Here is a 25,073-nt window from a genome sequence, read left to right as displayed (position 1 = left end):
TAACAAACACCTATCCTAGTCCATGGGAAGAGAACTCCTCAGTGAGAAGCGCCCCTCATTTAAATAACATGGTAAACACCCCGGTGTCTATCGTTCACGGAGGGGATGGGCTGGCCGGGAGGGGGGGGTTCCCCCTGGGTGGGGCGGGGCTTGTCGCGGGTGTTCCCCGAGGCAGGGGAGTGGCTCATCAGCGAAGGGGCGGGGTTACGTAATGAAAGCGGAGGTTCCCCTCGCACTGTTCTCGTGGAAGGCGGATCAGGACGGGAGTGAGCTCTCCTTGGGAAGGCGGGGCTACGTTTATGGAGGCGGAACCTAACTTCCCCGTACAAGGGCAGGGGCGGAGCCTCGGGCCGCTGTGTTTCCCGCTGTCTCTCTCCCGGGCGCTGCGGCCTTTCTTGCCGGTGCTGCCTTGTCCGGAACCTCGGAGGGGTTTTGTAGCAGCTCGGCGCCTCGCTGTCTCTCTCGGCTCCCGCCCTGATGGCGGTGGGAAAGCGGCTCTGGCTCCGTATGGGATACTCGGCGGTCGGGGCCCTCTTCGGATTTTCCGCCTTCTTCGCCTGGAACATTGGATTCAACCAGCCCTGGACCGCAGCCATGGGAGGCCTCTCCGGTGAGAGACCCGGGGGTGGGGGAGTGGAGGGAGGGAGAGAAGGAACCAGGGAGACATCGGGGGAGAAAGGAGGATGGAGGGTCTGGGAGGGCAGCCACCCTGGGAGAAAGAGCTAGGGCTGTACCACGGGAAGAAACACCGGGGGTGGCTAGGGAGAGTGTGGAACGGGGGCAGAGACCTAAGTCGAGTGGGGAGAGACCGAAGGATAGTCCTTTTCATCATCATTATCATTTATTTATGACATACTTTTCCACCAAAAGAGTTCAAAGCACGTTATATCAGATCAGGGGCTAAGAGAAAGGAATAACACATTGCACTACCAAATTCAAGCTGTTTGAGGCAGCTTTTGATCCCAACCATTGATAGTAACAGTTGTAAGCACACTATCGTAACCTCTATAACCTATGCTCGTACACCTGTTAGCTGGACTAACGGAAAAACTCTCAGCTTTACTTGCCCAGGTCATCTTGACCAAGCAGAACTATTAAGCAAATCATGATCTCCAACCTGCTGTAGCCCCTCACCCTTACCACTGTATACCATTTCCTAGAATCTATAATAATTGTAGTCAGGTGCTAACTGAATTATCATGGTAGCTAGTGTAAGCTTTTCAGAACTGGGGTGATGTGATCAGGATGGGGGGAGAGGCCAGGAACAGACAGACAGATACCAAGGGAGAGTGAAGATGGAGGGCCGAGGGGGGAGAGACCAGGGGAGAGAGAGAGTGCAGAGGATGGGATCCTAGAGAGAGACAGGAGTCATAGGGTATATTGTGCTATTTATCTTCCTGTCTCTGTTTCTGTCTGTCTGTAGGTAGCTATTTGATAATCACACTTGGAGGGTCCTTCCAGTGTGTTTCAAGAAACTGTGGGTTGGCTCAGTGGCGCGTTACTACATAGATGTCAACTCTGTGGCTGCTTGAGCAAACCTTGTCCAGGGTGGGGTTAATTTGCATTGTTTAGCACCCCCCAATCGTTCTGAAAAGTTGACTCCTATGCCACAATATAGTGAGAAGGACTTGTGTTTGATTCCTGGCTCAAGTCTTCCACTCCCTGAGTTGGCTGGTGCTTGAAATGCTGCAGAGGCAGTGCTCACAGCCCCCAGTTTTGAGGTGGGGAAGGGGAGTTAACAGTCATTGTATATTTGTGACAACTAGCGGCTAAATATAGGACCCATAACTTCAGGATTGGGAGGGGATATAAAATAGGGAATGAAGGCTCACGGGGCCAGATCCCAGCTCTGCTTCCAACTGAGCTGGAAACACAACGGCGCAGGAGGAAACTCTGTGCCAAAAAGAAAGATGTAAGAAATCCTTACTTTTTATCCTTTGGGAGCACGTTTCTGGGCTAGGACAGAGTGGTCAGGATAAAATTTGATTTGGCTATTAGCTTTGTTCAAAAACACATTGGTATATGTGCTAGTAGAAAACAAAACAGGCTGTCCCCAACCCAGGTATTCCTCTGTGGGGGTCCCTGGCTGGCTCCTTGCAATGACATTTAATTAAAATTTCAGTAAACTTCAATGTGGTACTGGAGAAAATCGGATCATTCGAGGGCCATGATACCATTTAGTGGACCAACATAAGAATTATCCAGAGGATGAGCTTTCGAGACCACACAGGGAGCTACGTTGCTTTGAAAGCCCATCTGCAACAGTCTCATTGGATAATTCTGTGGATTCTTGCAGGAAGGCAACAGAGAATGAATATTTAAACAACTTTTGCCTCTACCTGCATGCAGGCCATTTGGACCTCAAGGATGTGAAGTATGTTCTTTGCTGCAGGGGTAGAATAGAGCCTGCATTGTGCCCTTGATGCCAGGATAGAGATCGACTGAGAACATTGGGCTTTTGTGGCAGGCTATAGTAAGCTCAGACAATTCTGTTGGGAGTCCCACATTCCATAGTGTGGATGCTGCTGAGTGACACTGAACAACCAAATTAAATGCAAGAAAATGCTCTTTACATAAAATCCATGCAATGAAAGATTTGATTAGGTCTAACTCCTTAAAGCATTTCATGGCTTTTCCATTTGCTTCCCAATTATTGTTCTGTGATTGTAGAGCACTCTGCATACAGATGGGACTGTAAGATGTCCATATTCAGTCACTGTCCAGATAGCAAAGTTAGCTGGATAAACTTTTATGGCTAACGTTGAATATAGCCGGCTATCTTAAAGTTAACCAGATAGCTTATCCGGCTAACATAACTCCTCCCCGAAATGATCCTAAGTTAAAATTTGCTGGATAAGTGCCCAAATATTCATTTAGCCGGCTAACTAGTGAGTTATCCGTCTAAATGCCTTTGAATATGTATCTCTAATTTACAGTAATGTGTATGCTGAGGACCATTTGGCCCACCCAGTCTGCTTGGTTGCCTCTGCATACACTGCTGTAGGTAAGGATTTCTCACAGCTGTCAAACATACAGGTATGACTGCCTGTAAAAGACCCCTTTTATCCTTTATTTCTCAGCTGGGAACTGCAGCTCATGCCAGGAAATGTGCCATCTCTGCTGATTTATATCTGAAAGATGTACCAGTGCTCTGCTGTTGGTTAACCTTGCTTTGTCATCTTGAAAACTTGATGCAGCAAGTAGCCTTGGTCCTCTCCAGTTTTTGTCCCTCTACTACCATTCCAAACCCAACAGCCAGACCCCCGCCTGCTTCTTTTACCCGACCACTTCCCCGCCCCAGTTATTACCTCATTGTGTTCTGTCGCTCCCAAGCATGACATTTTGTCATGGTTTTGATTGCAGGTAGAATATTCCAGACATTCACCAGCCTCTCAGTATTTCCTCACATTTCCTCTTAGCCTCCCTTCAACTTCATATCTTGACCCCTTGTCCTTCTGTTCTGTTATTGAAAAAATGTCTCCTCCTTGTACTTTATTGAAGTCTGTTAACAATGTTTCTACTGTATTTCCCTCTCTTCCTTCTCTTTTCCAGGGAGAACGTTTTGAGTGTCTTAAGCCTTCTGGTGTAGGGTTTGAGTTGCAGGCCCTGTACCATTTTGGTAGGCGTTCTCTGTACTGCTTCCATCCTCTGCCCTTATGAAGGTGAACATAACACAGTACTGGAGATGGGGGCTCACTAGCAACCTATAATGAGGCACATTATCTTCTTTTCCTGTTTATGCACCCAAGCATATTGTTAGCTGTCCCCTGCTCCTGTATTACAGTGACAGACAACCTTCAGGCTATATAAGATGATTACTCCCAAGTCCCTTTCCTGTTTGGCAGTTGCCAGTGTGTCTTTTTTTTTCTTTCTGATAAGTGGCGAATGGATTTGAACATAACATAAAAAATTGCCATACTGGGTCAGACCCAGGGGTCTGTCAAGCCCAGCATCCTGTTTCCAACAGTGGACAATCCAGGCCACAAGAACCTGCCAAGAACCCAAACACTAAGTAGATCCCATGCTACTGATGCAGTTAATAGCAGTGGCTATTCCCTAAGTCATCTTGATTAATTGCAGATAATGAGCTTCTCCTCCAAGAACTTATCCAAACCTTTTTTAAACCCAGCTACACTAACTGCACTAACCACATCCTCTGGCAACAAATTCCAGAGCTTAATGGTGCATTGAGTGAAAAAGAATTTTTCTCTGATTAGTTTTAAATGTGCTACTTGCTAACTTCATGGACATTATTCTAGCATTAAAGCACAGCTCCCAAACTCTTAACCAATCTTCCACTTTTTTGACCCCTTTCAGTTTTTCCATCCCTCACAGAATGTCTACCTTGTTGCAGAGTTTGGTATCATTTTCAAACAAGTGCAAGCATTTGAACCAGGTTCTCTTGTGTAGGTCTCTCCTCAGCTGTTTGTGCTGTATTCATTCTTTGGGGGGGGTCTTGGAGCCCATCTCCCCCTCTCCTTACCCCCTGATATCTCTCTTCAGCTCTTCTTGCTCTATTCATGATTTGAGTATGTGGAGGAGGAGGATGAAGCATTGCTTACCTTTTGGTACCTTTATGTCATAATTCAGAGTAACTTCCAGGGCCTTTTTCATAACTGTTGTCCAGCAGTCAGTCAACATGGCTGCCCTGTGTTCACCCCCCCCCCCCCCCCCCATGAATGTGGAAGAACAGAATTGAATGGATTTGTTGTTCACGTCAGCTGAAATTCCAAAATTTTGTAATACAGTTTCAAAACACTACCAGGAAATTAATGGCAACCTGCCTGAAATGACAGAGTTTGGTTTTTTTTTCTTCTGGAAAAGATAAGGGATGCAAAACCCCTGTGATCATTCCTGGAACTGCTTTCAGTTTTCCTCGCTTTCACTATAGTTGTGTTTGCAGCTGGATAAACAGATCTAAAATCTTGGTTCTGAAGAGCCTTGGTATTGCCTGAAAGGGGGGAGTTGAATCACTGCAGAGGTATCCTGGATTTAATGTTTGTGCTGGCCCGGTTGAAGATATCTAACTAAGGCCCTGGGAAGCTCGTCTGCAGCATCGTCTTTGGGTAGTTCTTGTGCTGGCCCAGGAAAAGCCATTGCAGCCTGCAAAGCATCTGGTTTTTTGTTTGTTTTTTTTCTCCAGGACCGGTATAGCTGCTGGAGCTCTCCACTATGGAAGGAAGAAAGAGTTGTGGGTTGTTCTTGGGTTTTTTTTCCATGCTGAGACCGGTTCACTTTGCTCTGCTCCTGATAGAGATGGTTTCTAACCGTGGCAGTAAGCAGTCTGCACTGGGATTACTTTCTGTAGAAAAAGAGGAAGCCGAAGGGAAGATTTTAATTACACTGTGTAAATACACCAATGAATGCCAAGGGTATCTAACGTGCCGTCTCTTTTGCCACCGGAAACAACAATCAAAAACAGAGGGCACCCGGGCTTCCCCACCCTGCTGTGGGCACCAGGATGGCACCACAGTCCTCCTTTTCTTGGCAAATCTGGAAGGAACATTTTTGAATGGATGCCTTTTGAGCCCTGCCAGTATATTGTCATAGAACAGAGAGCTTTTGTGAGAGAAATCCATAAGACTTACAGTCCATATTCCTGTAGGAGGAGTCTCTGAAAGAAGCTCACCGTCACCAGACCTGAAACAAAAGCTAGTAAGAAGCAAGCTTCCCACAGAAATTCGGAAAGAAGAAAATGGCACAAAATCCCACAAGATTTTGTGCCATTGTATGCACCCTGCGGCAAACTGGGCCAGCACACACATCACAGGAGCCTACGGGAAAAGGGGGATCCTGTTCCTGCTGCATAGTCAATGCAGGGACGCCATGTGGGCAAAACAGGCCAGAAATATTAAAAAAACAAACAAACCCGAGAATAACCCTACACGGACCCAAAAATGCACGTCACAGAGGAGAGCGAGGCAACATCGCCATGGGGGGGGGGGGGGGGCATTTTTAGGACCAGACCCCCACTGCACCAGTGATCTTATGATGGGGATACTAAAAGGGAAGTTCAGAACATTTTAAAATTTAAAATGATCAGACTAGCAGAAAAGGACTTAACAGGGACTTTTGGGGTTTTTAACTCACTACCTGACATAATTTTGTGTCTCTCGGTCACCTTCCTATCAGTCACACCAATGTTATATATTCAGGCAATAGCCACGTTTACTCTGACTCCTCGTTCTGTTTTGGCCTAAGGAAGGGAGTATTAACTCTCAAAAGCTGTTCAAGAAATGATTGTTAGTCTAATGAAAAGGCATCACCCCTTGTATAATTTGTGTTCCTTGACCTTTACTTCCATGAATTCAAGTGGACTAGCACAGCACCCACATTACTTTACCCACCCTTAAAGAAAGAGATTCTTACTGTGGCCCATCCTGTCAGAGGAAGCAGCACTTAATAAGATGTGCAGGTTATGTGTGCACATGAAGTTACTCCCTGCATGGCAAGGATTTTAGCACCCAAAAATGGCTGCAAACATTAAGATCTTCTCCAGGACTGGCTTTAGAATAGCCGGTGCCCTGTGTGAAAACTGAAATTACCATGCACTTTGCCGCTCTGTCATAGTACGGTGGCTCCAGCACAATAGACCCATCTCTCACCCCTCCACTCCGCTCACCCTCTGCCCTGCATCATTATGCCTCCTGCCATGCAGTCTTTCTCCCTTCCCTCAGTGCCCAGCACCCTCTTCTCTCCTCCCCCTTTTCTGCCCAGCAGCCAATGCTTCCTTCTCTCCTTCCCAGAAGGCTGATCCTTCACCTACCATCGCCCACAGGAGCCGCCCTCCTGCATGGCACAGGTGATTGCTGGAGGGAGGGGGGGCAGCAGCGCCCCCTTGAGCATGGCGCCCTGTACAGCAGCCATGCTCTTGTGCCTTTATGCAAATCGCAGCCTAATGAAGGCATTAGCTAGGAGTCCCCAATGCAGAGAGCTGCATCAAGTCACTGAAGGCACAACTCGGGGTTAATTTTTATTCTGTTTCTAACCCAGAAGTTAAATTTCCAAACTGCAGTCCTTGGGGCAGACACTATTGCAGCAGCTACACAATTGCACATACAGCAAACCTGCTGCAAAAAGTGCCTGCTCCAAAGAGTTTACATAGGTGTGCATACAACAGTTTTGAGTCTGTGTGCTGCGCAGTGGCGACAATTGTGTTACTCTATGCCTGCCTGAAAGAGAAGCAGGTCTTACTCTTTCTGCTCGTCTAGAGCACCTTTTCAAAAATTGTAGACTCACAAACCATGTCGTGAACAGAAATCATGGTTTATGCATATTATTTATAAGTTTTGCATGCACCCCCTGTGCACAGCTGATCTCTGGGTTGTGCACACATTTATTAGCACGCTTATTTAACGCTGCAGTAATTTGTGCGCCACTAGTGCTCTGCATCCAGAGTTAACTTTTTGTTCACTATGTAAGTAAAAAAAGACGTGTGCTGAAATTCGGTGCACTATTTTTTTTTATTATTTTTTTTTTTAATATTCACATGTTATACTTCACATGTAGATTAGACAAAGGTTTGGAGGAGAAAGATCAGTAGTATGATGATTCAGTCAGCCTGTAGGTGATCCAGGGACTTATACTGGTCTTTCAGCTTGATGTGACTGTGTAATTGTGTCCCTTCCAGCAAAAGGCCTTACAGGCTGTGCTTTTACTTAGAGAGGCTCAGAAACTTGCTCAAGGACACAGTGATGGGGTAGATGCAGAGAAATAGAAGCAGGATGTCCGTGCCAGGGGTGGAAGCTTCCTGGGTACCTAAAAATTGGCATCTAGCACCTGAAACTTGCCTAAGCCTGGAAGGAGTTGCCTCTACGGTCACGTTTGCCTAGCAGAGGAGCCACTTTTGCTACAATGAACCCCAGTGAACAGCTGTTTCTATTGTCCACTGCGGTGTGCCCTGGAGAAGTGATGGTCCTAGGAGGAACTGCCTCCACTGTGGCAGGCCTGGGTAAAAAGTTAAGTTCATTGTGGGAGGACCCCGACCCAGGGGAATTCACTGCTATGGGGCCCCAGACCTTATCTGGAAGAGGAGGTATTGTCACGGTGGCCAGACCTCAGGCTGAAAGGAGCCACGATGGTCGAGCCCCAGGCCAAGAGGAACTATTGCAGGTCTGGGCCTAGGGCAAGAGGCTGTTGTTGCTGCCTGCCCAGGTGAGAAGAGGCTGGAGGGAGTAAAATGGCAAAAAGTGAAAATAAAACAAAAAAAACTGAGCAACTTAGAAAAAATTAAAATATAAAAGAGCAAAAAAACAAAAAAAATTAGAACAGAATGAAAAAGAGTGCGGCAAGGGTTTTCCTCTGTCTCCTAAAAAAATAAAAATTTTGGCTGATGCCCAAGTTCCTAGAAAACCTTTTCTACTCTGTACAGTGCTGTGCTGCTGACAAGAGCTAATGCATTAGCCAACACAACACCTCTTAGGGTATAAGAATGTTATCCTGCTAGAGGTTGGGCTGCTGGAATTGCCTCACCCTATTCTCCTCTAAGCTCTTACACATCTGGTAAGAAGAGGCCTTTGTGAGAAGGTCTGATCAGTTCTAAACCTGTTTACTAAGCTAGCCTCTTCCCAAAAAAATGAAATCACTTGCATTCCTGTGGCTGGGAAAGGACCCAAAACGTTGTGCTTTCCCAATCACTGGTTCCAGTAATGAGGCAGATTCCAGCAGGCACCTGCCATTTGAAGGCGAAAGGGAAACTTTTTGCCAACTTAGAAAAGCTGAGACTGCAACATTTAAGGCCTGATGTCCACACAGCCACCTCAGACATCAACCAGAGCGAAGCAGACTCCCGATATGTTTCACAATTATCCACATGATGAATTCTCTCCTACGCTGCGGCAAATCTTTCGATCATCCTGAGTCGGGACTGGGCCTGGGCTCTGGTTCTCATCCCAGCACGAGCTGGCGGTCTCCAGTCTTCTCCAGAGGCCAGGGCTGGAGAAGACTGTCAGAGACTGAAGGAGTTACGACGGGAATGCCACTGCTTCATTTTCAGATAGGACAACCAGCTGAGTTTGATTTTGGCAGAATAAGGTGATGATCCAGTCCTGGTTTTGCTTCATTGTATGTATGAACTTGTCGTTCTGATTTAGGTTTGAAATTTTGTTTGAAGCATTTGTTTTTGGGGGAGGGGTTTTCTCAGTTCCCCTGTGCTGTTCCCTCACGGACCTGCCGAAGTCAGCATGGCTCTCGAAAGCTAGCCACAGATATTACGTTAGTCCAGTAAAAAGAGTTCACTTACAGCATGTTTGTTGACCATTATTTCCCTTGTGCAAGCAGGACAAGAATGGATTGGCCTGAACTAAGCCAGCCACTTCACCCTATCTTCAAGAGTTGCTGAATTGCTTGCAGAGGTTTCTAAAGCATAGGGCAGCTGGGTTCATGGAGCAGCCCTGCTGTCTTCTGAAGAAACTGCTGTGTCAGAGAGTGAGCCCTCACCAGCTGAGCTGAGAAAGTGCCAAGTCATGTTATAGAGAGGAAGGCTGGAGGTCAGGCTAGTTCCTGTCATATGGGGAAAGCTGCTGCTGATGTGTGAACAACAGAGCAGAATTATTGTCATTGGCAGGTCTTCTCTCCCTGTCTGCCCCCACCACCCATGAGTCAGCACTTCCCAGCAGAAAGAAGAATGTGCTTGATGGGTGTATATCTCTGCCTCTGAAAGCTGTTAGTGTAGCCAAGTTTAAACAAGGTTTGGAAAAGTCCATAAACTGGAGTTGCAGAAATCCTCTTCTTATCCCTGGAATAAGCAGCTTGGAATCTATCAGCCCATTGGGATCCTGCCAGGTACTTGTGACTTGGTTTGGCCACTGTTGGAAACAGGATGCTGGGCTTGATGGACCCTTGGTCTGACCCAGTATGGCAGGTTCTTATGTTCTTAGTGCTGTAATATATGTTTACTTGTACACAGCGCTGCATGAGGTGTTCTTATATCATGCCTAATGTGTACATGGAGCTGAACACGATGTTATATCTATAATCTATATACATGTGTGTGTGTGTGTGTGTGTATATATATATATATATATATATATATATATATATATATATATATATATATATATAGCACTGACAGCATTCATGGAGTTGCATGAGGTGTTACTGTTATAAAGCGCTCACAGCATATACAAGGAGCTATAAATACTATATGCTGACAGCAGACTTTGTGCTACATGAGGTGTTACTGTATTTATACAGTGCTGACAGCATGTGTGGCACTGTAAAGGGTGGTGCTATATTTTTATTTTCCTTATCTTCCTGCTAAACCAGTCGTTGCATATGGGATTTGGCTGCCTGAAACAGAGGACACACCTCTTGTATCTCCTCATTCTGGGCTTACAGGGAGGTGTGGCCCTGGTCCAGACCCTGGGGGTCAATCTCCAGCAGTGCAACAGGTTAGATCTGGGAGTTCTCAACCCAGTCTTCGGGGACACACCTAGCTGGTCAGGCTTTCAGGATATCCACAATGAATATGCATATGAGAGATTTGCATACAGTGGAGGCCATGGATGCAAATCTATCTCATGCATATTCATTGCAGGTATCCCGAGGACTGGGTTAGACAGTAAACAAGCCCCTAGAGTCTTGGTTCATCCTCAGCCTGGTTGAGCCCCATAACTCCTGGGCTACCAGTCCTTAGGGGCTGTTTTCTCTCAGCAGGAATCTGCTGTTGAGATTTAAAAAAAAAAAAAGTTTTCCCAGTTGAGCTCCCTTGGGTTCCTTCAGAGTATCCCTAAGGATCTGGTGGGCCCCTTAGCAAGGGTGGAGTTCCCTCGCTCCTACGCTGGAGAACTGGGAACCTTGAGTGCGTGGTAGGGCTAGGGCCTGTTCCCCATCCCTCCCTCTCTGGCTGTGCTGCTCCTACTCTCTGCTATGAGCAGGATCCGAGTAAAGTTTAAAATAATAATAATAAAAAAATAGACGAGTAAGAAGGAAATGCTTGGGGTGGCAGTAAGGGGCCCTGGCTGCCAGCTTCATTTAGACCCAGGAGGGGTGAGTACACTTTTTTTTTTTTCTTTGCCTCAGAGGTCCCAAGCGAATTAAAAAAGCAAAATAAAGGTGTGGAAGAGAGCCGTGCAGCTGAGTACCGCGGCTCTTTGAACTCGGCAGAGGCAGCCGCAACAAAGTAGTAATAGAAGCTGTGGCTCAATCGTCGCAATCGCAGCAGGTGAGGCAGGGCGTGGGAAAGGCCAGGAACGCAGCAGGATGCCAGGCTTCGGAGAGACTGTGCAGGGGCGGCGGTCAGGAGTTCCTTGCAGCGGGTGCTTAATTTAAAAAAAACAAAGAGAGAGAGAGAGACCCAGTGAAGGGAGGACAGAAGCAGAGCATTGGCTCTTATAATGAGCTGAGTATGCTCCTCCCCCTTAAAAACAAAACAAAACCAAAAAAACCCCCAGCAAAATGCATCCTGCATGATGCATTGGCAGGCAGGCTATGAAAGGGACCATGGGTCCTGATGAGGGGGCCGCAGATATGAGGTTTGAGCACCAAGAGGGTGACTACAGTGGCAGGCTCTGTTTGCCAGGTATATGACAGCCCCCGCTGGAAATACCAGCCTCTCTGCCCAGGCAGGCCTCCAGGAGGATGCAGCAGTAGCTGGGGGCATATTATCTCTGACCCCAAGGACCTTCGAATTCCGTGGGCCCTGTTATCAGGAGACGCCCCCCTATAGACACCAGGCTTGCTTAATAAGAAAACACGACAGCCTGGAAGTTGGGTTGCCTGCGGCCATCTCAGGAGGACCCTGGAGCAGAGGCCATGTGAATTTTATCCACCTTATAGATCTGGCTTTTTTTGGCTGTGCACACACCAGTATGTTGCCTCCTTTCTTGAGGCCTAGAAGAAAGGGGTCCTCCCCTGAAACTGCCAAGTTCACTGGTGAAGGATTGAAGCTCTTCAGCTTACACTCACTCAAGAGAGGTACAGAGAAGGGTTTGAGGCAGACTTAGTGTAGACACTCGACCCCCTCAGAAGAAAGGGCATACTTTGTGGTGGAGCGAGAGTCGGTGGTTGTGCACCTCTTGTATTTGGGAGTTAAATTCTTTAATTACCAATCGGGCCGATACAGTAAGATGCGCGGGAGAGCCGGCGAGTGCCCGCTCGATTCAGTAAATAAAGATATGCAAATTAGGGCCCGTGGTAAAAGGAGGCGCTAGGGACACTAGCGCGTCCCTAGCACCTTTTTGACAGAAGCGGCGGCTGTCAGCGGGGTTTGACAGCCGACGCTCAATTTTACCAGCATCTGTTCTCGAACCCGCTGACAGCCACGAGTTCGGAAAACGGACGCCAGCAAAATTGAGCGTCCGTCTTCCAACCCGTGGGCCGCGGGCAGATTTTTATTTTTGGGGCCTCCGACTTAATATTGCTATGATATTAAGTTGGAGGGTGTACAGAAAAGCAGTTTTTTTGCATGTTGTGGGTGCTATTAGTTTTCTTTTGTGGGGGGGGGGTTGGCCGCACATTTTCAACTCGCTATTACCCCTTACTGTATAAGGGGTAAAAATAGCGCGTTGAAAACGCGTGGCCAAATCGGGGCTAAAGGTGCGCTCAGCCGAGCACACCATACTGAATCGGCCCAAATGTGATGGTCCACCTTTAGGATATCAGGCCCTCAAGGAACTTAAAGGGTGAGAGAGACTTATAAAACAGGATTAATCCCCTGCTGTTAAAAGCTAGGGAAGTAATCCTAAAAATTTCCAAGATGAATGCCTTGGGCTCAGGTAATAACTGCAAGACAGCCATAGCATTTGAAGGTGGAACACTGTGATACCAGGGTACAAATTATATCAATACGACAGGGCAGATAAAATTGATAGAGGGGTGACCATTATTTGTTAAAGATGGCATAGAGTCAAGCAGGATAAAAATCCTTTTGCACGTAACAAACCTCACTCTGGAGTCCTTGTGGATAGACATTCCAAGGATGAAAGTGAAGCAGTGGGGTTCATATTACAACCTACATGGCCAGGATGAGGAAACAGACTGCAAAATACTAACAGAAGTTAGACTGGCTAGTAAAACGGGTAACACAATAATAATGGGAGAGCTCAGTTTCCTGAGTATTGATTGGGTAAATGTCACATCAGGACATGCAAGGGAAGATGCCAGCATTGACTGCTTCATGCAGCAGTTGGTCATGGAACCAATGCGAAGAGGAACAGTATTAAATCTAGTTCTCAGTCATAAGCAGGACCCTGGTACAAGAGAGAAAGATGGTGGATCCACTTGGCAACAGTGATCAGAATGTAATAAAATATGACATAACTGGAGGGAGAATACTAAAGAAAATTATTGCTGAAGCATTTAACTATTTAAAAAAAAAAAAAAAAAAAAAAATTATGATAAAATAGGGACATTTGTTGGAAAAGAAGCTGAAAGACGCAATCCACAAAGCTAAAAATTTGCAGGAGGCATGGACACCGCTTAAAATGACCATCTTTTGACACCCTGACAAAACATAATCCGTGCATCAAAAAAGGTCGAAAGAAGAAAAGACAACTGCTAGTGTGGTTTAATAGTGAAAGAGGTGAAGAGGCTACTCAAGCCAAAAAGGGCATCCTTCAAAAACTAGAAAGCAGACCCAAATGAGGAAAGCGGGGACAAGTATAAGCACTGGCAAATTAAATGTAAAAAAAGTAATCAAGTAGGCTAAGAGAGAATCTGAAAAGAAGCGTGCTATAAAAGCAAAAACAATTAGTAAAATCTTTTTCAAGTACATTTGAAGCAAAAAGCCTGTGAGGGAGTCAGTTGGGCCACTAGATGACCAAGGGGTAAAAAGAGATGATTAGAGAGTACAAGGAAATAGCAGAAAAACTAAATGAATTCTTTGCCTCTCTTTACTGGGGAGGATGTCTGGGTCAAACCCACATCAGAAATATTATTTAGAGGTGATAACGCTGAGCAACTAGATGGAATCACTGTGAAACTGGAGGATGTAATAACTCAGATTGACAGACTAAAGAATAACAAATCACTGGGACCAGATGGTATTCACTCCAGAGTTCTGAGGAACTCAAAAATGAAATTGCAGACCTGTTTCTGCAATTGTTTTGTAACCCATCATTTAATATAGCCACAGTACCAGGAGACTAGAGGCTGGGCAATGTGATGCCATTTTATTTTTAATTTTTTTAGAAAGAGCTCCAGGGGTGATGTGGGAAACTAGAGAGCAGTGAGCCTAATATCTCTGCTGGTCGAAGCTATTCTCAAAAACAAAATTAGTGACCAACAAATAGACATTGTTTAATGAGGGAGAGTCAAAATGGGTTTTGCAAAGGGAAGTTTTGCCTTACTAATTTACTAGATTTGTTGTGGTTTTTTTTGGTTGTTTTTTTTTGTAAAGGGTAGGACTAAATGGTCAATTTTCCGAATGGAAAAAGGTCTTTAGTGGAGTGCCGTAGGAGTCTGTGTTGGGACCTTTGGGGCATGACCTTTCTCAATTCCTTCAGAGCTCGGGTGAATACCATCTAGTCTCGGTGATTTGTTATTGGAGAAAGGAATGATGAATGAGATGATCAAATTTGCAGGTGACACACAAAATTGTTTCAAGTCATTAAAACAGCAGTCAGATTGTGAAGAACTGCAGAAGGACTTTGTGAGACTAGGACATCTAAATGGCAGGTTCAATTTAATGTGGACAAGTGCAAAGTAATGCATGTAGGGAAAAATAATCCCAACTACAAGTGCACAATGCTGTGTTAGGAGGCATCACCGGAAAAGGATCAATGTTCTTGTGGACAATACCTTGAAATCTTAGGCTCAGTGTGCGGCAGCAGTCAAAAAGGCGAATAGAAAGCTAGGAATAGAGAATAAAACTGAGAATATCATAATGCCTTTGGATAGATCCATGGTGTGACCACAACATGAGTATTGTGTTCAGTTCTCTTCATCCCATCTAAAAAAAAAAAAGATATAGTGGTAATAGAAAACGTGCGGAAAAGGGGAACAAAAATGATAAAAGGAATGGAAAGGCTCCCTTGTGGAGAGACTAAACAGAGTAGGGCTCTTTAGCTGGAAAAGAGATGACTGAGAGGGGATAGGATTGAAATTTAATAAAATTACAAGTGGGGTGGAATGGGTTATTTACCCTTTCAGACAGCACAAGGTTAGGGGGCATTCTATGAAACTAGTAACCAGCAGATTTAAAACAAATTGTAGGAAGTATTTTTTTTCACTCTGCATACAATCAAGCTCTAGAATCTGTCTGAAGACGAGGGCAAGGCAACTAACATAGTGGAGCTCAAAAGAAGATTGGACAAGTTCTTGCAGGAAAAGGCCATAAACATTTATTAGCCAGGTAGGCTTGGGAAAGCCGGTGCTTAGGTCTGGGAGAGTGATACAAGAAACAGATCAGCTGCTGGGGATCTGATGGGCACTTGTGACCCGGACTGGCCGCTGTCACAGGATGCTGGGCTCGCTGGACCTTAGTCTGACTCAGCACGGCACTTCTTACATTCTTATGAGCATAAGGATTTTATACTTACTTTTTTTCTCTCCACTGGCTGCCGGTTCAGTGGAGACATATCGGAGTTGTGTGCTCCCGCAGATGCCAGCCTGTCAGGATCCGTGCTGCAAAATTCTGCATTTGGAGAACACGAAGAGCATTCGCAGGCAGATCAGTAAGAACAGAATTGCAATAATCTAAGCTGGAAAAATCAAGGGCCTGAAGAGCAATACGTATCTCGGCATTATCAATAAAATGCTTCTGTCTGTGGAACAGATGCAGTTTATAGAAGGCAGAGTGCATGATTAGATGGGAATCAAGAATGACACCAGAGTTAATCTGAGATGAAAATTTTAATTGTATGACCCTCAAAAATGAGGACAGAAGGTGCATCAGAGAGAGCAAAACGGCTCAAAATAAGTCTTTCAGTTTTAGCTAGATTGAAATAACCAGCTCTTGATAGCAGATAAATCAAGTGTGGTAGACCATAACGACGACGTTACTAGAATTATAAACTGGATGTAATTAACACCAAGACTGGATAAAAGCTTTTAAAGTGGAATAAGGTAGATGTTAAACAAAATAGAAGGAATTGCTGAGCCCTGTGGTATCCAGAGGTAATCGGATGCCAAGATGAAACGGCTGAACCTATCCAAATCGGTTGTATCCGTCCAGATAAATAACTGAAGCAGTCAGCTGGGTTGGGTCTGTGGTACTGCAGTGGGAAAAGAGAATGGCCAGAGACTGAAAGGGCCGGGAGGTCTTTATACACTGCTGGTTTCTTCCAATTCCGAAGGTTGCGGTATTCACCTTGGACAGTGGTTTCTGGTTTTCGTCTCGCAGTTGAGAACCCCCCCCCCCCCCCTCCCCTAGCTGCTATTTTAGGTGAGCTGACCTGGCACGGTGACCCAGTTTGATAACCTTGCTCTTTGCATGTTGTAGGTGTGCTGGCACTCTGGACGTTGATCACACACATCATGTATGTACAGGACTTCTGGCGGACATGGTTGAAGGGGCTCCGGCTTTTCCTTTTCATTGGGATTTTCTTCTCGGCCCTTGCTCTGATGGGGATCATCTCATTCCTGACACTAGCGATCACCAAACAGCAGTGTAAGTACAGCATAGAGTGCCCGTGCGCCTCCGAGAGGGGGTGTTGTGAGATCAGAGAGGCTTAGGGAGGTCTCGGTGGGAGTGGGAGGGTTTGCCCATTGGGTATGCAGCTTTGCTGTGTTGCCTGGTGCTGGTAAGAACAGAGTCTAGCGTTTAGCACCCACAGAGGAGGAGCATGGGAGAGGGAGAGCACCTAGAGAGGAAACCAAGGTACCATCCTAACGAGAAACACTAAAGTGTGTTAAAAGGCAGGAACATTTCTTTATTATCATCTATATTTATTTATTTAGCGCACACCTTTTCATTAGTAGATTGGCGAGTTACATTCAGGCTCTGTGGGTATTTCCCCGTCACCAGAGGCTTTGTAATCCACGGGGAGAGATTACTATACTGCTATATTTTACCGGAAGAGGGGTGACATATTGTGTGTCTGGGGGGGAGGGAAAGTCCGGGGGGCAGGGTATTCCTGTGAGATATTGGGCTTTCACAATATTGTGTTTTCACAATATTGTTAACATGGAAAATAATAAAATAAATATCCCAGGGAAAATGGGAACAATGTACGATAGTAGCCCACATTGCCTGGGGCCACTAGGGAAAACCTCTAATGTATCGGGGGGGGTGGTTGGAATTAGGACAGGAATATTTCTTTAAAGTGGAGAGATTTGGAAAGATGGCGGGGCATCACCATGCGGCATCACAAGATTTTTTTTAGTTTTTATTTTACGGTGGGACCACGGAGAGGAGGGTGTATTTTGGCCTGCTGGTAAGTGGGCTTATTTGTGGATCACGTGGCCCTCGAATTTTGTGTGTGGCATCCTAGGCTGAAGGAGGGAGAGGCACAGTACTCATTTCTCGTTCTCTCTTTTTCCCTCAGCCCTGACTGACCCAAACAGCTACTACTTGTCCGCCGTCTGGAGCTTCATGTCCCTGAAGTGGGCCTTCCTGCTCAGCCTCTATGTCCATCGCTACAGGAAGGAGTTTGCTGACATAAGCATCCTAAGTGACTTCTGAGCCCCCCCCCTGCAAGGACCACGCGCCCACTCGGAAGGAAGAACAAGAGAGAGCAGAATCTGAAGCCTTCTCCTCTTCTTGTGCTGCCGGTTAAACCCATACTGTGGGGATTGGGAGAGATGGAGTGGGGAGGGGGGGCACATTCCTTTACAGTCTCCACAGCGATTAACTTCTCACCTTGGAGCCCAGGGATCTTCTAGATCCTCACATACAGCCCTTTTCCTCCTCCTCTGATCAGTGGAGGGGGGGGGGGGGAACAGCAGCCGGCTGACTTGTTTTTAAATTGTATACGTGTTCATTTATTTGCAAGTGAGTTTTTTTGTTTATTTCTGGTTTGAGTGGGGGGGGGGGGGTTTCAGTGGTGGAGAATGATGCTCTGAGGAAAACTCAGAACACATTAATTGTGCCCTGTGGAGACAGGGTTAAGCGTTTTTATAGTGAAATCTTGACTGTGCTGCACCATTTAATTCAAATGAAACTGAAATAATGATAGCCGGGTTCAAGTCTTTATGACTATTCTGCAGGGGAAATGACTTTTAGCAGAACTCTGTGATTTCCCCCACCCCTGATAGCCTCCCCCCCTCCGAACCACTCCTTTAATAAATAATAATAATTTGGATTTTAGCCCATCTTTATAAATAATTCTTGATCAAGATGGCTTACGGCATTATCAATAATTCAGGCACGCTGCGTCCCCACCCCAGAGAGCTTACAGTCTAAGAGGCTGATGTTAATAAGATGCATGCTGAAAACGCCCGCAGCCACATCCCCTGGGTGCCCGAAGCAGTATTTAAATGAGGGGGCTGCATAAAAAAGGGACGCGCTAGGGGAGAATTGTGCATCCGAGGCGCTCAAAATTCATCGGGCGCCCACAGTTACAACGGGCGCTCAACAGGAGACTTCTGGCCGGTTTCTTTGTTGTTTTGCTGAGGTTGCTGATGATGCCCATAGCTTAAGTACCCCTTGTTCTGGGTGTCGAAAACTGCACGGTCATAAGAAATTTTTTTTTTTTTTTTTAAGCAAGCCAATATACATTTATTTTTCAACACCGCAAGCAGTAGATTTACGTGTCACGACGATACTAAGTAGGAGGAACCACAGAGGACCATACTCTTCTTTTTTTTTTTTTTTTCTGGGTCTGGAGCTTAAATTTTCCATGTTAAAAAGTGTGTGTTGGGCGCCCAGCGATTTCCTGCATCGGGGGATAATAGCTCATAGCCTCATCTGCATGGAATTTACACGGGATGGGCGCTATCGGCTACGCATTTGTTTGGGAACGCTAATCTCCTTATTGCATCGGGTGCTAGCCTAGCGTGACCAAAACACACGCAGACCCATGCACTAGGATGAACGCACTTTATTGCATCAGCCCTTGAGTGGGGATGTGAGGTAGGGGAGATACAGTGACTTGCCCAAACTATGTTGTTGGGAGAAGTGTTGATTAGTTCGCTGGTTTTCCTGTTTCTCAGGCTGTTGCTATAACCACTAGGCCATAACCGCTCACCATTGTACCCCTTCCTGTTTCTCCCCAAGTGCACAAACCGTGTCACAAATTACTTCATGTGGAAAGAGATCCGATTGGTTCATACAGTGTATGAGTGATCCTTTGACATCACAATCTGCATGTTCCAGTTAGATGCGTGCAAAGTGGTTGGTGACTTGTTGGTAAGCCTGCCTGTATCACACCAGCCCTGCTGCTCGTGGGTCTGATAGAATTGATTCTCGCCAAACCCTTCAAGCAGATTTCAGGTTTTGAAGATTTTTTAAATAGATATATATATAGATATATATATGTATATAATTCTTATTTTATACAAAGCTACTAACTTTCAAGTACTGCATCCTGTCAACTATATCTTTTTTTTTTTCCCCCACAATGTGGGTATTTGATCTAACGATCTTTCATCCTGCCTCATGGCTTTTTATAAAAATAAATGGAAGAAGTAAACCTTGTGTAAATATGTGCAATCTATTTTTACATATTGTCAGTGCTTTTCTTGTATGCCCTTGGCCCTCTCTTGTGTGTGTTTCTTTAGCGATGTTCTTTTTAAATCACTGTTGTGGCTCTGACAGTCTCTCCAGATCGCTTTGTTGTAGTGCAGTGTATTATATGATTTGTGGGAAATAGCTGCCTATTAATCCAGAAATACAGTTCAGTTTTTGCACAGGCCTCTGGTCTCTTTCCTTATTTATATCCAAGTGTGTGGGTTCTTGCTGATCACTTGTATTAGTTCAAATCCAAGTCTGGTTGTTCAGTGCCTGAAATGATTTTCTCTGATGATCAGGTGTTGACCTGTATGAGGGTCTGTTCCAAGGCACAGGGTGCTTATTATTGCTAGAGATGTGCTTCATTTAAAGATATCGGTTCGGGCTTCGAATTGGGCGCTCCACGGAAAATTTCATTTTCCCATGGTTCGTTTTTTTTTTTTCCCCCCCCCCCGGCAATTTTCGACGAAGTGAGTTAGTGTGCACTAATGGGCCTTACTGCACACTAACAGGTTAGTTAGTGCGCCCTAATAGAACTTACAACGTACTAAGTATGTAGTAGTGCGCTGTAACTAATGTTAGTGCGCACTAAAAAATGTAACTTAAAAATTAAAAAGTATCAATTCAGAGGAGTTCGTTATCTAGAAAAACAGTGCGCACTAATTGGTATTGGTAAGATATGCAGTGCGCAGTAACTCCATTAGTGCGCACTAACACGAAATATGAATTTTGACATTGTCTAATTTGTGAAAAACAAATGCACATCCCTGATTATTGCTATCAAATGCTTTGGGGTTTTTTGACTTCCTTCCCAGCCCCATACAATGCTGTCTGCATCCAGGAGAGGGCAGCAACTCGCCATCTAAGAAGCAACAGAGATAGTGGAAAAGTCCGGAGAGAATCAGAAAGTGATGCCACTGTCCAAGACAGGAGCTACCGGCTCCGGAATACCACATGCATGCTGCACACAGAGGACAGGACTAGGTTATAAGAGGCAGCACTGTGTGTATTAGAATAAAATGCTTATCCCCCAACTGCTGCACCATGAGACCTCCAGGCAGTGGTTTAACCCCCTTCTGCTCAAACGTTGCTGGGATATTGCTTGGGGAATGGAGTGGAATCATCAAAAGCAGCTTTTTACAGTGCTATGTACAGCCGTGGCATTTAGTAAATACATTTATATTTTAGACTTTTGGGGGGGAAGTGGATTTAATTTTTCAGTGTTATTTTTTTTTAATACCCTGGCTCATATGCACAAGTTACTGAATTCTCTAAATGCCAAGAGCTTGCCAACCCCTGGCAAGGATGGGCCTATTGCCCTTCCCTTATCCTCTTTGGCAGTGATGGATGGTGGTAAAGTGTCAGTGCTCTCAGCTGCTTTTATTAATAGCTCCTTTTTACATCACCAGTAAAAAAAACAAAAAAAAACCCCTCAGAAAAAGGACCTAAAACAAGAAAAAAATTACCTACCTACCAGCAGTCTTAAGAATTTCCTAAAAGAAGATACTAAGTGGCTGATCCATGAAGCTGTGGTAAGATTTTAATGCGGGAAAGCTTGCATTATTAGGGAATAGCCCCGTTGAATAAACAAGAGGTGCATTAAATAACATGATTTTCCATAGCTTTGAGAATCTATGTATTATCTCGATGTAATATAATATTGATCTGGAAACAATATAACACATCTGACTTTTTTTTTTTTTTTAAAGCACATACTTGATTAAACAAAATTTGAAAACTTTTTGGCAAATCTTTAGTGGCACACACAGGTCAGGATCAATATTTATCCACAGCTCCACGTATTAATTTGTAAGTTTATGCTGAGATCCAAACCGCTATTTGTTCTTTTAAAATATCTCCTCCAGTATTAATTTTGCCAGAGCTTAATGTGTAGGCAGACTTGATGTGGAAGGGGTGAGATAGGTGGGGGCCAGGGCCAGGTGTGAATATCTCTCTCCCTCTTTACCCGAATCAAGGCCCTGGGGGCTGCCCTTGTCTCAGGCGGGCCAATACAGTAAAGTCCGTGGGAGAGCGGACGAACGCCCGCTCTCCCGGCGCACACACCGGCACAAGTTTGAAAGGTGTGAGCAGTGGCGCCACTCATCAAGGCCAGGGTTGGAGCCTTGGCAATTGGTGCTGCTGCCTACAGGTTTTAAACTTGTGCTAATTCAACCTCTTTTTATGCTTGCCCTTTATTCTGCACTGTCTGCTTCGGTATCACCCCCTCCCCTGCTGTTCCCTGCAGTATAGGAGGAGAAATGGGGGTGTGTGTGTGTGTGGGGGGGGGGGAAATAAGAAGATAGGAGGGGCTGGATTAGGGAGCAGATTGGCTGTTCTCATTTCACTCGGGCCAATCACTATTGGTGCCCAGAAAACAGGCGCTCGTGATTGAGCGCCTGCTCTCCTAACACGCGCCGATCGACCTCTCTGGGGCACCCGATGCAATATACAAATGGGCTGCCACGGTAAAAAGGAGGTGCTAAGGGAAACTGTGCGCCCCTAGCGCCTCCTCGGCAGTGGGACCCCAGGAGAGGTGGCTGTCAGCGGGTTAGGAAAACGGACGCTCAATTTTACGAGCACAGCCACAGGTTAGGAAAATGGACACTTGATGGCAACCCCTTTTTTTTTTTTTTAAACATTCGTAGGTAGATTTTGAAAGGCCTACGTGCATAAATCCCAGGGTGTATGCGCGTGACCGGGCCTTGCGTTTGCCGGGCGAATTTTCAAAGAGGCCCGGCCACTTGCGTGAACCCCGGTACACGAGGAAACTGGGGAAGACCCGAATGTGTCGTCTAGTGGAGTTTGCATAAATTCTTTCCCCCCCTCCCCCGGCACATAACACAAGCGGATTATAAAATCCGGCAGCATGTGCGCGCGGCCATCGGATTTTATAACGTGCCTGCCAGCGCCTGCGTGTTATAAAATCGGCGCATCCATGTGCGTGCTGGGAAGCGTGTGCAGTCGGATTCGTGCACGCTCGTTTTAAAATCTACCCCTCTCTTTCTGTTCCTCTGACTTAATACTGTCATGATATTAAGTCCGAGGAAGTACAGAAAAGCAGTATTTTCTAGAGATGTGCATTCGTTTTTGCCGAATTGGAAAATTGCAATGAAATTGTCCAATTCGGCATATTTCAGGGAGCCCGAAAAAAAATCAGGATTTTCCCGTTTTTTCGCAAAAATTCGTTTTTCCGATCAGTGCGCACTAACACCCGTTAGCGCGCATTAACAAAATTAACAGTTTTTGTTAGTGCGTGCTAACGGGGAGTTAGCGCACACTAACTAAAAATCGATTTTTCGCGAAAAAAAAGACCTGAACCGAAAAAACCCGACATTTTCCATGGCGGCCAAAAAATGAAGAACGACACGAACACAAAAAACGATGCACATCTCTAGACTATTTTCTGCTTTTCTGTACACTTTTAGGCTTCTCAAAACTTAATGCCTGTTCAGGGCAGGTGTTAATTTTTGCATCAGGGGGAAATAGCTTAAGCCTCATCAACATGGATTTACATGTGCTGAGCGCTATTAGCTGTGCACTATATTGGACGTATGTTTTGGATGTGCTAACTCCTATTTTCCATTGGAGTTTTGGACGCGCATCCAAAATACGTGTAAGCTGTGCGCTCAGTATTGCATTGGCCTGTGTGTGCTTCAGGCTCAGCTCCTCTCCTTCTCTTTCCTGCAGGCTGCCTAGAGGGGAAGGGCTGCAGCAGAACCCCCCTGCTGATCTGCCTCTTAAGCCTGAAAAGAAGTGCCAGAACCGGGTTCCACCCCATTCCCTCACGAATTAAGCCCTAATTTTCACTGTCATGCAATACATCCACCTATTTTACAACGTGTTTTGTTTTTCTAAGTGTGTGCATGTATATATGCACGCTGCTGCCTGTGGTGGGGCAGTGCATGTGACTGAGGGAAGCTTGCACTGGAAGTACAGACAGTGATTTCCTCATGTCCTTACAAATCTATCTATTAATGATCTTTTGTTAATCCTCCCCAGATTATGAACAGTGGTTATTTTTGTGTAGAGAGCAGGGGAGTTCACCCTAGAGGTTTTAAGGGAGGAAGATCCTTTATCTGCATCCAGTATACCAAAACAAAATATTTCTACTTCCCAACCTGCATAAAATCTTGGGTTAGGTTTAAGAGATGACTCTATCATTCAAGACAAGCCTGGCTTTGTCCCAATGGCATACATGCTTCCCTATGAAAAGCAGGACTACATCTCTATGCATGCCATAGGTTACAACCAGGAGTGGCCCAGCCTGTGTTTGGGAACATGGAGTCATCTGATAAGCCTATGATAGATCATTTTGCACTTAAAGAAAAGTAATTTGATCTTTGTCATCTAGCACAGGGCGCTAGTCCAGGTTTTGCCCAGTAGCTTCTATCACTTTATCTTAGAGAACGGGGAATTACAAATCAATAGCACCAGAGGGGGTAAAACCAGGCCTGGATCCCCCCTTCCCTGTTGACCTGCAATTCTCCGGTAACCTTAATATATAGACGCCTGTGTGCCTGTGAACTCTTCATGGTACACACTGTGCTTTAGGAAATGGTGACAAACGAGAGCACCAGAATAAAAACAGAATGAAATGCAGAAACAGAACAGCAAGCTCCACTTAAAAGCAAGAAAAGTCTCTGCAGAGAAAGAAATCCTGACAGCAGCAGTAGACAGAGCCTGTGAATGGCCTTTTTGCAAGGGCTGAGTCATCAAATGTTTCTGACTTATGTACTCCAGTAGAGAGATTCATGTTTTCCCAAACAACAATCCCTATGACGTAGATTTGCAAAGGGCTCGAAGGCCAGACTTTTTTTCTCTTTAGGGAAGGGAAATGTTTCAGCAAGAATCTTATCAGATCGCTCCATGCCAGTAAAGAGCAAGGCAGTCAGTCCTGCTTTTTACAGCCATTCAGGCCGCTTTAAATTTGTATAGGGCCCTGGGGAAACTTTTGCAGCTGGTCCCTCTTTTATATTTTCCCATATTCACCAGCACCCTCCCCCCCCCCCCCCCCCCCCCTTCCTTCCCTCTCGGGTCAGCCTCTGCCAGCCTCTGCCAGCCTCCAACTAACCCTGCCTCTGTGCTCCATCCCACGTCTGATGCTGCTGGCCCACGGTTGCAGCTTTTCTCTTCTGTTGCACTGGCCGACAGGAAGGCAGCCGCATATCTTCTCCTTGGTCCGGGGTGTGTGGGCCCATGGAACTGCTGCATGCAATGTCCTTCTACTTCCAACCTGTGCAGTCTGGCACGAGCAGCATGGTGTTAAGCACTTTGCATTATGGGTGTCCTGCTATGCAGGGCCCGGGACAGCTGTCCCTTTTGCCCCCTAGGTAAAAGCAGCCCTGATTCCATTGCATCTAAGGACTTGTGGTTTCCATAATATATGGAAAGAGAGAGAGAAGAAGGTATGTGGAAAGTCAAAAAATGTCAATCGGAGTCTGGTTTTATTTCATTGCATGCATGGATGTAGTTCTGACTTCCTTAAGAAAAAGCAGGACTACATCTCCATACATGCAATGGGGCA

The 25,073-nt window shown here is 45.6% G+C and overlaps 1 protein-coding gene across 1 annotated transcript; it reads left to right on the top strand.

Annotated features, from left to right (window-relative positions):
• The first annotated feature begins 246 nt into the window (after positions 1-246).
• On the top strand, positions 247-19,733 carry SLC48A1 (solute carrier family 48 member 1). The gene is made up of 3 exons (XM_029595108.1): positions 247-610; positions 16,382-16,549; positions 17,427-19,733. The coding sequence occupies exons 1-3, from the start codon at positions 478-480 to the stop codon at positions 17,561-17,563; spliced, it is 438 nt and encodes a 145-aa protein (XP_029450968.1). The 5' UTR covers positions 247-477; the 3' UTR covers positions 17,564-19,733.
• The last annotated feature ends 5,340 nt before the right edge of the window (positions 19,734-25,073 follow it).

This window comes from Rhinatrema bivittatum, chromosome 3 (genome assembly GCF_901001135.1).
Source record: "Rhinatrema bivittatum chromosome 3, aRhiBiv1.1, whole genome shotgun sequence".
In the NCBI taxonomy this organism is placed as follows: domain Eukaryota; kingdom Metazoa; phylum Chordata; class Amphibia; order Gymnophiona; family Rhinatrematidae; genus Rhinatrema; species Rhinatrema bivittatum.
The sequence above is the reverse complement of the archived record's forward strand: the minus strand, read 5'-3'. Positions and strand labels throughout refer to the sequence as shown.

Coding starts and splice junctions, on each gene's coding strand:
- SLC48A1 (XM_029595108.1), top strand. CDS start 478: ATGGCGGTGGGAAAGCGGCTCTGGCTCCGTATGGGATACTCGGCGGTC. Junction 611..16,381: donor AGCCATGGGAGGCCTCTCCG/GTGAGAGACCCG, acceptor TGCATGTTGTAG/GTGTGCTGGCACTCTGGACG. Junction 16,550..17,426: donor AGCGATCACCAAACAGCAGT/GTAAGTACAGCA, acceptor TTTTTCCCTCAG/CCCTGACTGACCCAAACAGC.